Raw genomic sequence first — 17,245 nt, 5'->3', positions numbered from 1 at the left:
ATCCTATAAAAAACAGAATTCTTTGTTTTATAGTGTTAAGTTGCAATGGTAGAAAGAATAAGTAAGAGTGAAATAGTAACAATGACATACCTGTCCACCTGTACGGTTTTTATGCATTTTAAGACGAGTACGACATACAAGGAAATCTGTACGGAAAAACGCAAATTTGTCAATGATGGGGACCATCCGATATACACGGACTATCACGAAATGGCAAATCAATCAAGTCAAAGGAGTTCGCTGCGAAAGCCTCTATCTCGGTATTGTTTTTTCGTTGCAAACGAAGCGAGCGGTTTGATGCCGCCTGGGGATTTCCCATCATGCATCATTCTGAAAAAAATTATATAGTGTACGATTATTTTGTATTTTGTACGGGAAAATACGACAGTTTGTACGGGCATGGAGCCGTGGAGGTTGACAGGTATGCAATGAGGTATAAGAGAAGAAAATGCCATCCTTCAACATCGTCTTCAGACTTTTGTCAGGACGCGCAAACCGCTTACTTCACAGAAGACCTTCCTGGCTTCTGTCTCGTAGAAGAGGCCAACGATGATTCGGGCGTCTTGGCGCTTGAACGAGACGCAAAGACAAAAAGAGTCTTGACAGTCTTCTTAAAGGGATTATAAAAGACATTTTTTTTTCTTAAATTAAGCACAGTCGTGTATTGTTCCTCCCCACAATCATGCAGACATGTTGCAAAATATTCCATGCACCGGGGTAAATATTGTCTCAAAGTTGACCAATTTGCTTCTTATTCTCTAGAGCTGTGATGTCATTGGAAGAAAACAAATCTCTTTACAATGGTTGATTGTAGTAAACAGCAATTGAGTAGCGCATTTCTCCTTGGAGAAATTGGAATTGCTTACCGTGTCACTAAAAGGACTTCTGACTGTTTTGTCCGAGTTGCATGCTTTGATCATCAAAATCTGTGTCAAGTAAGTTTTCCTGTCGTATACATCGTGAATTCCTGTTTTGACTTTGCCTCCTTTTAGGTATGTGATTGTGACTTTCCCTTTGAGTCTTTCGCCGCGTGTCTTGCAATTAGTTTATTATTGTCCTGATGCCGCCCCGTTAGGGTCCAGGCTAAGACTTCCAGTTTTGTTTGTTCTAGGTTAGCCATGTTAGTAGTCAGATATCTGGCTAGCCTGCCGTGATCATTTGGTACATTTAAGGCTGGGTTTAAATTTGTTCCCTCGGCCATTTTATGATGTTGACTTTTGGTCACCTAGCTGCTTACTACATGCTTTTGGTCAGCCAATATCCTGCTTTCCAACGGTTAGCTTTCTTTAGCAGCTGGCTACCCTACCGTGGCCTGGCTGGTTTAGCCCCTGTTAGCTCTCTGTATGTTATTTATGCCAGTTTGCCCCCGTTTTGCCAGTTTGCCATTTGTTGTACTATTGCTGCACACACCTGCCACACAACGCCTAGCCATTCTTCTCAAAAACTACCAAAACTTAAAACTTAAAACACTAAAAACCTCTTTGAGTAATTAACACCTGAACCAATATGGTGATTGGGTTGCTAGAGTTCTGGTGTTCTTCATATGACGTCACAGCTAAGGAAGTCAAGGACGAGACAGACTGTCTTCAAAATGCATCATCTTGGAATATACGTATGAAATATATACAGGTATAGAAATTATTGAGAAAACATGTACTATACTCTCACATTTTGTGTATATATAAGGATTTTAGAATCTCTTTAAGGCAAACAATTGAAAGCAAGGACAGTCACCTTGAGGTTCTTGACGGCCACAGCAGGATCGGTGAGGAAACTCTGGCGGACGCTGATCTCAATGCCAGCCTCTTTCACCCTCTCCTCCAGGTCATCCAGCGTCTGTGAAGAAAAACCTTGTCAGAGGAATACCCTTACAGGATGCTCGTCTCGCTCACCGAAGTGAAGACTTCGGTGGTCTGCTGGATTGTGGCGATCTTGGTCCACTTCCACTTGCGGAAGAGCTGTACTCGGGTGGGGTTGTGAAGGGTGGCTGACGGATGCGTCCGGAAGAAGGTGGGGAAGCGTTGGCGGTTGGACAGCGCCGGTGAACTGGAACCGTACGACAGCTGGACACAAGGAAGGATAAAAACAGGCATACTTTTTTTTTTAGTTTGGAGTATGACTTCAGAAATAATGAGCGGCCCCTTTCCGGCGAGCTAAGCTCTGGGTCAGAACTACTTATGTTTTTTTTTTTGAATGTTAGTCCAGTCAATGATTTTGATTCATTCACTGCCATTAACAGCAATGACTGAACTATGCAAGAAGTGTAACGAGCTTTAGCCATATTTTTGTGCAAACTGACACAGGATGTGTACTAACTGTGAAAACTGCAACAAGATGTATTGCTGACAGAATCTTAAACTAATAACCGTGTGAACTGCACTAGAACCTCAAAAGGTTTGTAGCCATACATGGATATTTTTGTGCAAACTGCCACAGGATGTCTGCTCACAGTGCAAACTGCTATTGGGAACAACTGTGCTATTGGCGGCAGTAGCTCAGGAAGTAGAGCGATCGTTTTAGGATTAAGGGATCCCAGTTCGAATCCCGGCTTGTCCGTGTTACATGCCGAAGTGTCCTTGGGTAAAACACTGAACCCCCAATACCCCCAATAAGCAGGTTAGCGCCTTACATGGCTGCACAGATCACGGCCGCTATTGGGAAATGTGAAGCACAATGTAAAGCGCTTTGGGAAGTCATTGACTTGAAAAGCGCTATATAAATGCAGATCATTTAATTTCATTTCAAATTGCTACATGATATACTGATGACAAAATCTTGACAACTACTAACGGTACAAACTGCGAGAGCACCTCAAAATGTTTTTGGCCATATATGAATATTTTTGTGCAAACTGCCACGGGATGTCTGTTAAATGTGCAAACTGCCATAGGATGTAAACTAATTATACAAACCGCAACAGGATGTACTGCTGAAAACATTTTGACAAATACTCACAATGCAAACTGCAAAAACACCTCAAAATGTTTTTAGCCACATATGGATATTTTTGTGCAAACTTCCACAGGATGCCTGCTAAGCAAGCAAACTGAACCAAGATGTCTGCTAACCATGCAAACTACCACAGGATGTACTGTTGTAAGGATCTTGACAACTATTGACTGTGCAAACTGCAAGGCTTGTCACGTTGGTACAAATATAAAACCTTGCTCTGAACGTTCCTGTCATGAGCTCTCTCTACTGGTAACCAGCAACAATCACCTCCCTGCTCTGTCACTGCACCCTTATCTGTTCCACCTGTCTGTTCTCGTTTACCACCAGCTGTTCTGAATTCCCTAACAATCAAGCTCTGTATTTAAAGCCCTGCCTTACAGCCTACCTTTGTCAGAACGTCTGCAAAGCCTACGCCCGGAACCTGTTTGTCTGCGCTTCTGAATCTAAACCTGGACCTGTTTGACCCTTCTGCCCCGGTCTTCCAGACTCGGGTTTTACCCACTCCAACACCGGCCACACCAACCTTGTTGCCTGATTTCCTTTTCTTCCATCTTCCTTAAAGGTACTCCCAAATCTCTAATTCAAGATTTCTGTTTACTCCGAGACCTGCCACACCAACCTTGTTGCTCGGTTTCCTCTTCGTTCCATCTTTCAAGCCATCTTCCTTAAAGGTACTCCAAAATCTCCACTTCAGGATTTCTCTTCACTCCAAGACCCTCTTTCCCGTTTCTCCCCATCCCTAAAACTTTCTTAACGTGAGGCAATTGTGGTCCTCGTCTGTCTGATCCGTGACAGTTACAGCAGAGATACACTTGTGTGATATTGTAGCCTCTGTCTATAACACAATTGCGTCCAGCGTGTTCTGCAAATAAAACATGTTTTTCTTTTCTTCTTACCACGATGAGGTTCCACATGCGCGCCGCCTCCGCCACCAAGGTGGAAACGGAACTGCAGCCGGGCATCAAAACCACCTTGACGGGTTCCATGTACAAGAGATCGTACAGGAGCTTGGTGGCCTGGCCTGGGTCGCACTGCTCACATCGCCCCCACAGAAAAGAAGAAAAACAAAAAATAAAAAACATTAAAAAAAAAAAAGTTTTTTGTTTGGCGAGCTCATGGTTTTTTTTTCCAGTTGACTCTGATATTTTTCCTGTATTTTCTTTATTTATAAACTGGCCTTTCGCTGCATGAATACTAAGTGTGTTTAGAGGGTCAGTGCGGGACATTTAGCGTCTTCTAGTGGTAAAAAAAAAAAAAAAAAAAACGTGAGCCACGTGATATGCAAACTGTCACAGGGTGTACTCCTGATAACATCTTGACAACTACTAACAGTGGAAATCGGAAGAGAAACTCATAAAAAAGTTGAGCTATAAATGGATATTTTTGTGCAAACTGCCACAGGATGCCCACTGACTTTGCAAACTGCAACACTTTGCCTACTAAAATGAAAATGCCTTTTTTATGTATTTATTCACTTTCTTTTTAGATTATTTGTTATTGAGTATATATACCGCAGTCATATTCCCCCTAGTGGGAGGTGGCTAGAGTCATTTCTGACTCTTTTTGGGAGATTGATACAGAGGAGGGGATTCCCAGCCCCCACGCTCAACCCAACTGAGGTGTAGGGAGTCATTAGGTGACCAAACCCCCCAATTTCAACCCCTAATGCTGAACGCCAAGCAGGGAGGCAACGGGTACCAATGTTTAAGTCTTAGGTATGACTCGGCCGAGGCTTGAACCACAACCTCCCGGCCTCGGGGCGTGCGCCATACCCCCAAGGCCACCGAGCTGTTATTGAGACATTGCAAAAATTCTAGACAAGTTATCAACTCTTTTTCGGTCTGAGATTAGCTAGTGAGATTACTGCTCCTAACCCTCTTTTGGAGGAGGCAAGGTAAGGCACGATCCAAGGTCGTCTCGGGCTTAATTTTCTCAGCAGCAGTCGAGAAAAACAATTTCCGTGGGTATTATCTGGATAACAAAGAGGCAACCGCTTTCCGTTTACGACTTTTAGCCGATTGGAAAACGGAGAAGCAATTTCATTGGGCGATGATAAAGGAACAGCGAGGAGTTTCAATCAGGAAAAGACAAGGACGGCAAGGACGCGTTTGTTTGTGTTGGGTCCTTCGGGATTTGACCTGGTGAGCTTTGAATCCTTTGGTCTCAAAGGATTTCGATCTTCTTTCTTAGACACAAACAAATCAATAAATTATTTTTGCTTTAAATCGACAGTGTGCGTTAACGGATTTCAAAAGTGCAACTCCTTGCACACACCTGCCACACAACGCCTAGGCATTCTTCTCAAAAACTACCAAAACTTAAAACTTAAAACACTAAAAACCTCTTTGAGTAATTAACACCTGAACCAATATGGTGATTGGGTTGAAACACAAAAATAAATTAAGAAAAAACATTTCAAAGGTCAGTAATGTTACTTTTATAGAGAAGGTTGCTCTGAATGCGGAAGTGGGACTTCCGTGGCGAGCAATGGTGGTGTCGGGAACGAAAAAAACGGGATTGGAGACAAGTCGAAAGCGAGGAGAGGAGAGTAGACGTGGCCAGGATCAAAAAACGGGTCGAAGACGGGAGCAAAAACAGGTGGGAAAAAGCTTGCCTAGAGTACACCGAGGTTTACAGACGGACTGACAACAGGTGACGGATAGACGTGGGTTTAAATAGTGTCAGGGAGCCACTAAGAGTCCGAGGCAGTTGGCGCCAAAGGAACGGCCACAGATGCATCACATCGGTAATCATGACAGTCGGTTGATCGGTTGGTCGGTTAGTCGAATTGTTGGTTAGATCCCATAACCATACAGGTCGAAGGGGCACCATTTCTTGTGGCGCCCATCCCTCTTCAGGCCAACAACTGTTTCCACCCGGTCTTGATTATATATACAGTGCTGTGAAAAAGTATTTGCCCCCTTCCTGATTTCTTTGTTATTTCTATATTTATCACTCATAAAAGTTTTAGTAAGATCAATAAACCAATATCAAAATCAAACAAGGACAACCCGAGGAAATAAAACATGCAGTTTTAAAATGTTGATTCTATTTATTAATGCACAAAAGAATTCAAACCTACTTGTTCTTAGTAAAAGAGTAATTGAACCCCCTCATTAGATGAGAAATTAACTGTGATTACTAGCTTTGAGAGAAATTAGTTCAATTCCACCGGCCATACCCAAAATATATCACCAACACCTGTGTTGAATCAAGTAATCACTTAACCCCTCACGGCATGCATTTGTTTGGATGACACAATGCATGTTACTGTCCATTTTTGGGACGTGAACCTAAAGTGAGATAACTCCGCCATTTATGAATATCCTTTCCACTTCCAATCTCAAGTTGTTCAGTGGCATAAGACCTATCCATACACATATCGTTTTCCATTTATTTATTCCTCCACCTGCCCTTTAGGACAGCATATTTCCTAAAAGTGGTTATTTAAAAAAAGTGACAGAACTGCATATGTGTATGTATACATAACATTTCTAGGTGTATATTTCATATGGCCTAATTAGAGCTTCATATTAGTCAAAAAGTGGCGACCTTTTTTTATCAATACATGCCTTTTTTTTAACAACAGCAGTTTTCCCAAAAACCTTGTACAATGCATGTCAGAGTACATTATTTGGATGTGACCTTAAAGTGTGATAACTCAGTCATCTAAGAATATTTTTTGACTTCCAACCACTCAAAATGTTCAGTGGAATCTGAACTATCTTATTCATTAGTAGATTTTAGAGAAGCTCTAAGTATGCCCAAAGTTGCTGTGCGGTGAACGTGGTCCAGCGTATCACCGTTCTCTCCCCTTGTAAATTAGTCACTTCAACAATAATTTCCTTGGTAAAAAATAAATTGAATGTGGTGACGAGGCTAATGATGCGGGCAATGGCATACAAAGTTGGCCTGAAGTCCGATGTGTCGGAGGCACAATGTGGCCAGCTAGTTGGTGCGATGGAGACCACATGACTTTTTTCATTTTTGGATTGCCAAATATTTTGTCCAGTCACGTCTTCCTCCACATCATCTTGCACATTCTCGTCACCCAGATCCACCTCCATGTCTTTTTACTCCACACTGTCAGCACGGTTCATCGTTGAACGAAACCTCTTCTCTTTGTCCTTCTTCTGCTAAGCAATCAGGTTCAAAATCCTCACAAGAATAATCCGAGATGTCAGAGGAAAACAAATCTTCCGGTTCAGATTTTTACTACATGACCAAATGCAATGCTTCAGTATTTCCTTTCAATTCTGCCAGGGTCAGTGTTGGTAGGTAATGGTCGCTAAGTCAATTTGACCCCTGATATATGTTTTGCAAAAGAGGTCACGGTCCACTATGATTGCGGGCACAAGAGCCCATCCCAGCTATTTTCGGGCTGTGGATAGGGCAGTGGCAGGCTATAATTTTACTTTGCAGACAATTCTCTCCACGGCACTAAAAAGAAAAATACCAAAATGCCAGGAAATACATTAAAATACACCAAGTTTATGATAAGCCAAAGATAATGAAATATCATGGATGTCTATGTGTCCAAATAATGTACATAGCATGCTTTGTGTATAGTATATGGTTGGCTCCTAAATGAAATTAAATATAAATTACAGAAAAATGCCATTTTAAACATCGACATTCTTACAACCCGTGGAAAGTTTGAGCTCCTAAGTTTCCAATGCTCTCTCTTTTTGTTTGAAAATACAAAAAGCATTAAAACGTCATGATTGCCGAAGTGAAGACACCTGTGGCAATCGTTTGGCGCGCTGGAGCGCGCTCTCTGATTTGCTGACGTTCACTTCTTAAGCGGTCAGCGTCCAGACAAGGACGTCCGATCGTACTCCTGGATTCCTGTGTGTTTCGCCAGACTAGCAAGTACCAAAGACTACTCTCCTGTTTTGATTCCTGCCTTTGGTTCCGACCTGTTTCTGCCCCGCGTTTACGAGCTACTCTCCTGCCCTGGCCATCGACCTGCCCGCTAAGACGTATTGATTCTGCCTACCTGTCACGGGACTGCCGTCCGTCCGATCGCTGCGAACCTTCAGCTAAGAGAAGTGCCACTCCTGCGTCACGAGCGACCTGCTCCCCACAATCAACGGTAACTGGATCGTGAGTGCCAGCTTACATCTCTTTTCAAATAAAACTAAGAAACTAATGCAATTGGGTTCCCGTCTCCGTTCCTGGTTCCTGACAGAAAATGTACATAATATGTACCTGCATGCCACAAGGGGATACATTGAATCTGTGAGACAAAGAGAAGTAGGCTACAAAATCTCAAGAACACAATTGACATGTCACGATCCGATGAAAAAAAGATTAAAATCTCTCTGTCTTGAAGAGGTCACAAATCCTTTTCCAAGGCTGTAGGGCTTTGGTGAACTTCTGTCTGAGACATTATCCCCAAATGGAGAAAACTGTGAACGGGAGTGGTCGACCAACTAAGACTACTCAAGGAGTGTGACAACGGCTCAATTCGAGGTAACAGAAGAACCTTCTGAGACATTTAAAAAACCTGCAGGCCTTGCTGGCAAAAAAACACTGCCTGATTATCCTCAAGACTTTTGGAGAAACATACTGTGGATTGACGAGTCAGAAATTGTACTTTATGGAAAGTGTGCAGCCCATTACATCTGGTGTAAAAAAGGCACAGCATTTGACAAAAAGAACATGATGCCAGCAGTAAAGCATGTCGGTGGCAGTGTGAAAGTCTGGGGCTGCTTTGCTCCCTCAGGACCAGGACAACTTGCTGGTGTGTACCAGATGATCATGAAGAAGAACGCCTGGCCATTACTCCATGCCCTGCAACGCTTGGAACATGCAGCAAGGATCCAAAACACACCAGCAAGTCCACCTCTGAATGGCTCCAAAAAAAAAAAAAAAAACAAACAAAATGAAGGATCTGGAGTGGACAAGTCAAAGTCAGGATTGAAATAAAATTAAGATTCTGTAGTGTGACCTTAGATGGGCAGTTCAAGTAAGAAAACTCCAACATGGCAGATTTGAAACAATTCTGCAAAGAAGAGTGGGTCAAAATTCCGTCACAGCGTAATCATCGTTAACATTTGATTTCCGTTATCGCTGCCTAAGTTGGCCCAACTCGTTCTTAGGGTCAGGGGGAAATTTCCTTTTTCAAAAAGGGCAAGATAAGTTTTGTTATTTTTTTTGTGCCTTGATAAATGGAATCAATATTTCAAAATTGCATTTTGAGACTCTTTGTGATTAAGGGCTATACATATAAACATGACATGACTTATTTCCTTGACTTGTCTCTGTGTGATATTAAAATAGGGTTGGTGATCTGAGACTTTTGTGTGTGATAAGAATAAATAAAAATGAAGATTCTAAATGAATAAAATAATGAAAATGAAGTCGAAGTTTTCTGTACAGTTTGCCTTCTGCAAAGGCTTTCCTTCCCTTTTTAAAATAGTTCAAGCCCTGAAATCTTTTGGGCCGAGTGACAAAAAAACACCTCTAGAATTTGGCCCAAATCCAAATCTGCCTTCTCAATTAGTCTGAGTGCTTCTATCTGATGGATCAAACACTCGTCCAAATGGGATTGTCTCTTTTTTGTCTCTTTCTCTTGCTTTCTCTCTCTGTCTCTCTTTCTTCTCTTTATCTCTTTCTTTGTCCCTCTCTTCTTATCTCCATCCCTCTTTCTCTCTCTCACACACTTTCACTTCTATTAGTCTTTCTTTCTTTTTTCTTCTTTACTCTTTCAGTCTCTTTCTAATTATTTCTCTCATTGTCTTTCTTCCTTGATGTATTTCATTCTTTTTCTCTGTTTCTTTCTCTCTTTCCTTTTCCTTTCTCTATATCTCTCTTTCTTTTCCTTTCTCCCACTCTTGTTTTCTCACTCTTTCTCTACCTATTTCTTTATCCATCTCGTTCTCTCTCACTCTTTCTCTTTCCTTGTCCCTATCTTTCTTGTGTTTCTTTTCTTTACTTCTCTTTAATCTACTAGTCTGGCCCCCGTGAGAGTTTTTATTCCACCATGTGGCCCCGAGCTCAAATTGGTTAAACACCACCCATTTATAGTCTCGGGGGGAGAGGTTTTCATCTTCCGGGGGTTGGGCGCGACAGAAAATAATTGTGAAGCATCGATCTAAAACTAACCTTGCTGTCGTAATGGATGAGCTCCAGCTGATAGTCAGGCAGGATGTCGCTCCTTTGGTTGACCAACGTCAGGGCCATCTTGGCAGCCGGGAGGCAAGCCTGCCCCCCTGGCCAGCCCCCACTCATTGGGAAAAGCGCCCCGATGTAGAGTTTTTTCTTACTTGCCGCTGCAATGGGAAACAGCACCAAGAGGATCAGGATCCGGATCCAGCTCTGGTACCCAGGGGGACGGGCCATGGAAATGGTTTTAATCATTCAACATGCCAAGTTGCAGAGTCAGCGGACTTGGGGTGGGGGCTCCCCAACTCAAATTGGAAGACGTTCAGCAGAATGGAAAAAAACGTCCCAACAGGTCGGGATTTTCCCCCGGACGTTTTTGTTCCACTCAGGACAAACATCCTTCACAAAAACAGTGGAACGGCATCTTGCACCTTGCGCTTCATCGCTGCCCGCGGAGCCCGAATCGACTGTGGAGAGAACAGAGCCTGGACTGCAATGTGTGGGAGGGGGGCGTAAGAGGGGAAGGATGCTGAGGGGGAGGGAGGTTCTCGCAGGACGCTTGCAGGCTTGTTTCTCCTCTGCAGTAGTGAATAGTGGTCATGAATCAGGCAAAAGGGGCGGGGCTTAATTGGCGCCAAGGTGGGGGCGTCACGCCACGTGTTGAAATAGTCACAATGTCAAACGGGACGCTTCTGCACACGTTAAATTAATGTGAAAAAAAACAGATTGGGCCCAAAATTGACCAACCTAACACTCAATTCGACTGAGTTTTTCAAGCAACTTTACAAAAAACAACCCAATTGTTTGGATTTTTCTCTCAACATAGTGATAAACTCATGGGTCAAAATGGGAGTAAACCTAATTTTTGGCCAGTTTGACCCATTTTTACTGCATCATTTCACACAACAAAATGTCCTAGACTGTTTTATATAAAATGAACAAATTTTGTCATTTTCAACAAAATATACTCTTTTTTTGCAAAACTAACTTGCACAAAAACAAAATCATGATATAATCTGGGGCAAATCAACGCAAATATTGGGTTGCTCAATTTTTGACCCAATATTTGCGTTAATTCAGATTCAGAATATATATTGTCATTGTCAAATACTATTTAATTGTATAATTATTTTAAATATTTGTATTATTATTTTGAACCAATCTTGGGTTGTTTTTAACTCAAGGGACTTTAGAGTGTTCTCAACAAAATGACCAACATTTGGGTCAAGAATGAGTGTAACCCAACACTTGGGTCCCTTTGATTGATTTTTCTGGGTCATTTTCCATAGAACGACCCAATAGTTTGGGCTTTTCATCAACAAAAATGACCTAGACTGTTTAGTATAAAACGCATTTTGTGGGTGCTATTTTAAACAAAATAACTCTTTGTTATATTCCATCCATCCATTATATGCACTTCTTATCCTCAGTAGGGTCACGGGGTGCTGATGCCCATCCCAGCCATCTTCAGGCAGTGAAAAGGGGACACTCTGAACTGGTGGCCAGCCAGTCACAGGGCACACAGAGACATACAACTCACTCGCTCATTCACATCTAGGGACAATTTGGACAGGGCAATTAACATGAAATGCATGTTTTTGGAATGTGGGAGGAAACCGGAGAGCCCGGAGGAAACCCACACAAGTACGGGGAGAACATGCAAACTCCACACAGGAAGGCTGGTAGTGGATTTGATCCCATGACCTCAGAACTGTGCCGCAGACGCGCTAACCACTCAGTCTTCGTGCTGCCCCTTTATTATATTATTATTTAAAATAATCGTATTATCAGTTTGACCCCATCTCGGGTTATTTTTTAATTCAGGTGTTTTTCGAGCATTCCTAACTAAATGATCAACACTTTGGTCAAAAGTGGTAGCAAGCCAATACATGGGGTCAATTTGACACGTTTTTCTGGGTTGATTTACAAAACGTCCCAAAAATTGCGTTTTTTTAACATATATAAAATCCAACCGAACAGGTTTGGATTTTCCCGACGATGTTTCCATAAAACAACCTTGTTTTCTTTTTAGCAATTTGGTCATTTTGTGTAAAATAACACAGAAAAATGTGTCAAATTGACACATTCATATTGGATTTCTCTGATTTTTGACACAAGTGTTAGTCATTTTGTTGGGTTTTTCTCAACATGACCCAATAGTTGGCTTTTTCTAACATGGAGGAAACCCATTCTAACATGGTCAGATATTCCAAAGGACCTTTACATAAACAACCCATTTTTTCTAAGAACTTTTGTGTAAAATGACCGAGAAAATGGGCACATTAACCAAAGTATAAGGTTTTATCCATTTTTTGACGCAAGTGCTTGTCATTTTGTTGGGTTGTACCAAAAATAATGACCCAGACTGTTTCGTATAAAAATTAACTTTTTTGAGGGTGTTATTTTCAACAAAAACCTCCTGTTGCTCCATTTCGGACCCAACCTCTGGGTTATTTTGACCCAATCATGGGTTATTTTTAACTCAAAAGATTTTTAGAGTTAGGCCCGCATGAGAAATAGAATTGACTCCATTTCCAATTCTTTTCACACCACCGGGTGCGAGGTCAAGCTCCAACCCCCCCTCACAAACAGCACAAAAGGCCGAAAAAACACACAAAAAAACTTAAAGTAAAAAACATTCCAATGCGCAACGAAGCGGGGAAAGAAAGATGTATCCTCCACAATTCCCCCCTCCTGCCCCTTAGCATCTTTTTGGTAAGGCGCCACAAGCTGGGGCCACATTTGCTATTCATGGCCCTTCTGTTTGCACCTTGGGGCAATGGGGAGTGGGCTAGAGTGGGCATTAAAAAGAGAGAAACAGCTTCACCTTCTATGTAGCACTCGCATAAAAAAAAAAAAAAGAAACTCATTAATGGGATGTGCAGCTCCCATAAAACAAATTGCAATTCCTCCCTCCATGCCTGATTGGCTATTGGCGTCGCCGCTCTTTCTATTTCTGGCCACGCCATTCATCATCATTACGGCCCAGACAAGCTTGCTTTTTTTCTGCGGCAGATTTCAAATGGGGGGCTGGGGGTAGGTGGTATCTTTTAGGCAAACATGAGGATGAAACGGTTGCTGTGGCAACGGAGCATCCTCGTGGACAAGTTGACATTGGAGGGGCCAACCCAAGTAACGGAAATAAAAGTGGGCGTTGCGTCACCAGACATGAGTCTCGGGGGGGCATTGTAAATGTATGGGTAAGGGGACACAACTCTCATTACCCCCCAAACATTTTTGCACAGCACTAATGCACATTAAACATAACCAAGAGCACACCTAGCAAAAGCGTTCAACAGGTTTCATTATTTCCCTTTATGCGCTTTTCTTCCTCTTGTTCTTAATAAGCATTCTCAATAAGCATTGTTTCCATTGATTCTGTGTTGTTGACCTTACATCTGCTAAGTATATAAAAGGTTAAAATTGTTTTGCATTTTATTGTTTTCTTTTTTCGGATTTGTAAGTATTTTGATATTCGTTCCCAGTGTTTTTTCAGGGATGTGTCTCACGATTATCTTTAAAAAAAACAAAAAAAAAACGGTTTTGTTTATTCCTGTATTTCGTTGTTTGTTTGTTGCTGCACTGAAAAGTCAATACATATTATAAATTGGCATTCTGTGATTTCAGGCAGGGATTCCAGTTGTGTGACTTTAAAATTGCTTTGTTTAAAAAAGTTCTAAATTGAAATGAGTTGATAGTTCACTGAAAAGTGAGAACATAAATCATGTTACAATTTAATACAAATATAAAATTAAAATAAAAGCATTATACTGTATGTGTGGCCCCTTCAATTAAACACGACTTGACTTGATTTCAAACCATATCACTTTGCCTCTCATCAAGCAGCAACACGCTGACACTTCAGGAGCAAGAAGTAAGACGTGTGCTGAGAACTGTAAACCCCAGGAAGGCAGCTGGCCCAGATGGAGTACCAGGGAGGGTACTCAGGGACTGTGCTGAACCGCTGGCTGGGGTCTTCACCACCATTTTTAACTAGTCCTTGTCACAAGCTACCGTCCCACCCTGCTTCAAAACCTCCACCATCATTCCCATTCCCAAGAAGTCAGCAGTGGAAAGCCTCAACTACTACAGGCCTGTTGTACTTATGCCTGTGGTCATGAAATGCTTTGAGAGGTTGGTGTCCCAGCACATCAAGGACTCCCTATCACCCACACTGGACCCCCATCAGTTTGCCTACAGGGCAAACCGCTCCACTGATGACGCCATGAACACCGCACTTCACACCGCGCTGAGCCACCTAGAGCTATGTCAGAACGCTCTTCCTGGACTTCAGCTCAGCCTTCAACACGTTATCCCGGAGAACCTGGTGTCTTTTATTAGCATATTTGGTATTGAAGTAATCCAAAAGTAATTGAAAGTAATCCAGTTAAAGTAACCCTACCCAACCCCGTTTTCACCCTCTACACCTCCAACTGTTCATCGACCCACCTCACAAACACAATTGTTAAGTTCGCCGACAATACTACCATGGTTGGCCTCATCTCTGAAGGGGACGAGGCGGCGTACAGGGATGAGGTGGAGTCACTGACAACGTTGTTTTCGAAAAAAAAAAAAACTGAAAAATGGTAAATGGTCTGCATTTATAAAGCACTTTTCAAGTCAATGACCTCCCAAAGCGCTTTACAATGTGCTTCACACTTACCCATTCACACACATACTTACACACCAATAGCGGCCATGCAGCCATGCAAGGCGCCGACCTGCTTATTGGGGGCATTAGGGATTCAGTGTCTTGCCCAAGGACACTTCGACATATAACACGGAGGAGCCAGAATCGAACCTACGACCTCTCGATCCCAAGACGAGCGCTCTACCTCTTGAGCTAATGCCGCCCGAAACTCTCCACAAACGCTCTTTAAGGAGGAATACCAACGCAAACACACTACCTCATACAAACGTAAAATTGTGTTCATGCCTATGCTTACTTTGCACAATGTTGCCTATTTGCATTACTGCATATTGCACTACTACGATCCTTTGTAAGTAGACACACAATGTAAATATCTTCTGCTTTTACATGCCCACTTTTTCTTGTGTAAATATTTTGTGTTCATACATATCCAAATTCTTTTTATCTTTTTTTTCTTTATAACTTTTTATTTCTCACACCACTTTTGACAGAGGTTTGATTCCACCATCAACACAAAATATATACACTTGACATACTCATAAATAACAGAAGGAACAACAGAGAAGAAAAAATACCAATAAATAAATAAATAAATAAATAAAATAAAATAAATATATATTAAAAAAAATGTTCATACAATACAATCCATACAATAAAAAAATGGGGGAGACATCAAGTAAAATTTGTGTGATGGGCTTCCATCTTTTCTCGAATTGGTCGAGTTTCAGTTGAAGTGTTGCAGTGATTTTTTTCCATAATGTACATTTGCTTTAATTTGTCTCTACATTGTTCTATGTCAGGGGCTTGTGGTTTCAGCCAGGACACTGTGATCATTTTCTTTGCTACCAGAAGCATAACCTTTAGTATATATTTCTGTTGACCAGAGAGTAATTCTTCTGGCGAAATTCCTACTACGTAGGCCATTGGGTCTAACCGCAACTCCCAGCCAATAATTAATTTTATTTCTCTCTGGATACTTCTCCAAAAATTTAATATTACAGGGCAATTCCAGAAAATATGCGTAAAGTCTCCGACCCCCCCACAGTTACGCCAACATAGATTTGAGGTATTTTTATATTTTGAAGTGATAGCGGGTGTATAGAAGAATCGCATTTTTACTTTCCATTCAAACTCCCTCCAAGTCGGGCTGTTGGTTATTTTGTGTCCCTCTTTCAATGTTTTTTTCCCATTCGTTGTCTTTTATCACTACATTAGTTTCTTGTTCCCATTTTTCCTTAACCACCATGTCATCATTACTGAGATCCATTCTTAGGGCTTTATATAGTTTTGATATGACCCCCTTTATTGATTGTCCCTTTGTATATGATATTAATAATTCCTCAACTTTAGTTAGCTCCTTACATATTTTCCCCCATTCCTCGTGTTTCTGGAGCTAATGCCTTAGTTGCAAATATTTGTAAAAATCATTTCTGGGTAGGTCAAATTCTTGTTGGAGTTGTTCGAATGATTTCATTGCCTGTGCTTCCAATACTTGGGTAATCAACATCAGTCCTTTTTGGGCCCATTTTTGAAACCCTACCTCCATAACCCCAGGTTTAAAGTCTGGGTTTTTCACTATTTTGGTAGCCCTATTCACAAATCTTGATCTTTTTAATTTTTTTTTGTATTGTTGACCAAGTTTTAATAGTTCCCTTAATCCATTCATTCTGGATTTTTAATTTCTTCCACCTCGTGACTGATATGTACGATTCCACAGGCATATTTGGAGAAGATCGCTGCTCCATGTCCACCCATATCGTATCTTTGTCTGTAGTAATCCACAAAATAAGTGCTTTAATTTGAGCTGCCCAATAGTAATATTTAATATTGGGTAGGTCTAGGCCCCCCTTTTCTTTAGAAGCTCACAGGGTTTTGTATTTTATTCTAGGTTTTTTGTTTTACCAAAGGAATTTTGTTGTCAATTTTTTTAACATTTTAAATGTGGATGCCGGGATCAGAATAGGAAGGGATTGAAACAGAAATAATAGTCTTGGTAATATGTTCATTCTGATTGTTTCTATCCTTCCGATAAGACTTAAGGGCAAAATTTCCCGTCTTTCCAAATCTTTCCTTATTATCAACATTCCATGATTTGCATCAAACAGCTGTGTGGAATGTGGTGTAATGGTCACCCCCAAATATTTAAACCCTTTATTTGTCCATTTGAAATCAAATCTTTCAATCACATCTGTTGGGCATTTTCCTGATATCATTTCTGATTTTCTCTCTTTATTTAAATACCCAGCTACTTCTCCATATATTTTAAGGCTCTCCAACAGTGGTGGTATTGATAACGAAGGTTCTTTCAGCATTACCAACAGGTCATCTGCAAACAATGATATTTTATGTTCTGTTCCTCCTTCATCTAATATCCCCCTTATTTGCTCATTTTGTCTTATTGATTCCGCGAGTGGTTCTATGCTTATTGCAAACAAGAGTGGACTTAAACAGTCCCCTTGCCGGACTCCTCTTTTGATATCGAAGAAATCTGAGCAGTGACCATTTACTCTAAAACGAGATTTAGGATTTCAA

General features: G+C 41.4%; 1 protein-coding gene across 6 annotated transcripts in view; it reads right to left on the bottom strand.

The window, feature by feature from the left end:
- The window catches only part of gabbr1b (gamma-aminobutyric acid (GABA) B receptor, 1b), a 45,310-nt gene that overhangs the window by 7,436 nt on the left and 20,629 nt on the right, over positions 1-17,245 (bottom strand). For all 6 annotated transcript variants that reach the window (XR_015849691.1, XR_015849692.1, XM_088328327.1 and 3 more), the window contains 5 exons: positions 10,063-10,229; positions 3,849-3,983; positions 1,893-2,063; positions 1,735-1,836; positions 504-569 (listed from right to left, as the gene is read on the bottom strand). Coding sequence is in view for 4 of the 6 variants with exons in the window: in XM_088328327.1 (XP_088184453.1) it covers positions 504-569; positions 1,735-1,836; positions 1,893-2,063; positions 3,849-3,983; positions 10,063-10,229 (641 nt within the window). In the remaining 2 variants the exon portion in view is untranslated. The remainder of the gene's footprint in view (positions 1-503; positions 570-1,734; positions 1,837-1,892; positions 2,064-3,848; positions 3,984-10,062; positions 10,230-17,245) is intronic.

The sequence above is a fragment of the Urocampus carinirostris genome, chromosome 2 (assembly GCF_059441175.1).
Source record: "Urocampus carinirostris isolate Australia breed hairy pipefish chromosome 2, RoL_Ucar_1.0, whole genome shotgun sequence".
NCBI lineage: Eukaryota > Metazoa > Chordata > Actinopteri > Syngnathiformes > Syngnathidae > Urocampus > Urocampus carinirostris.
Note: the sequence above shows the minus strand (reverse complement) of the source record. Positions and strands in the feature narration are given on the sequence as shown.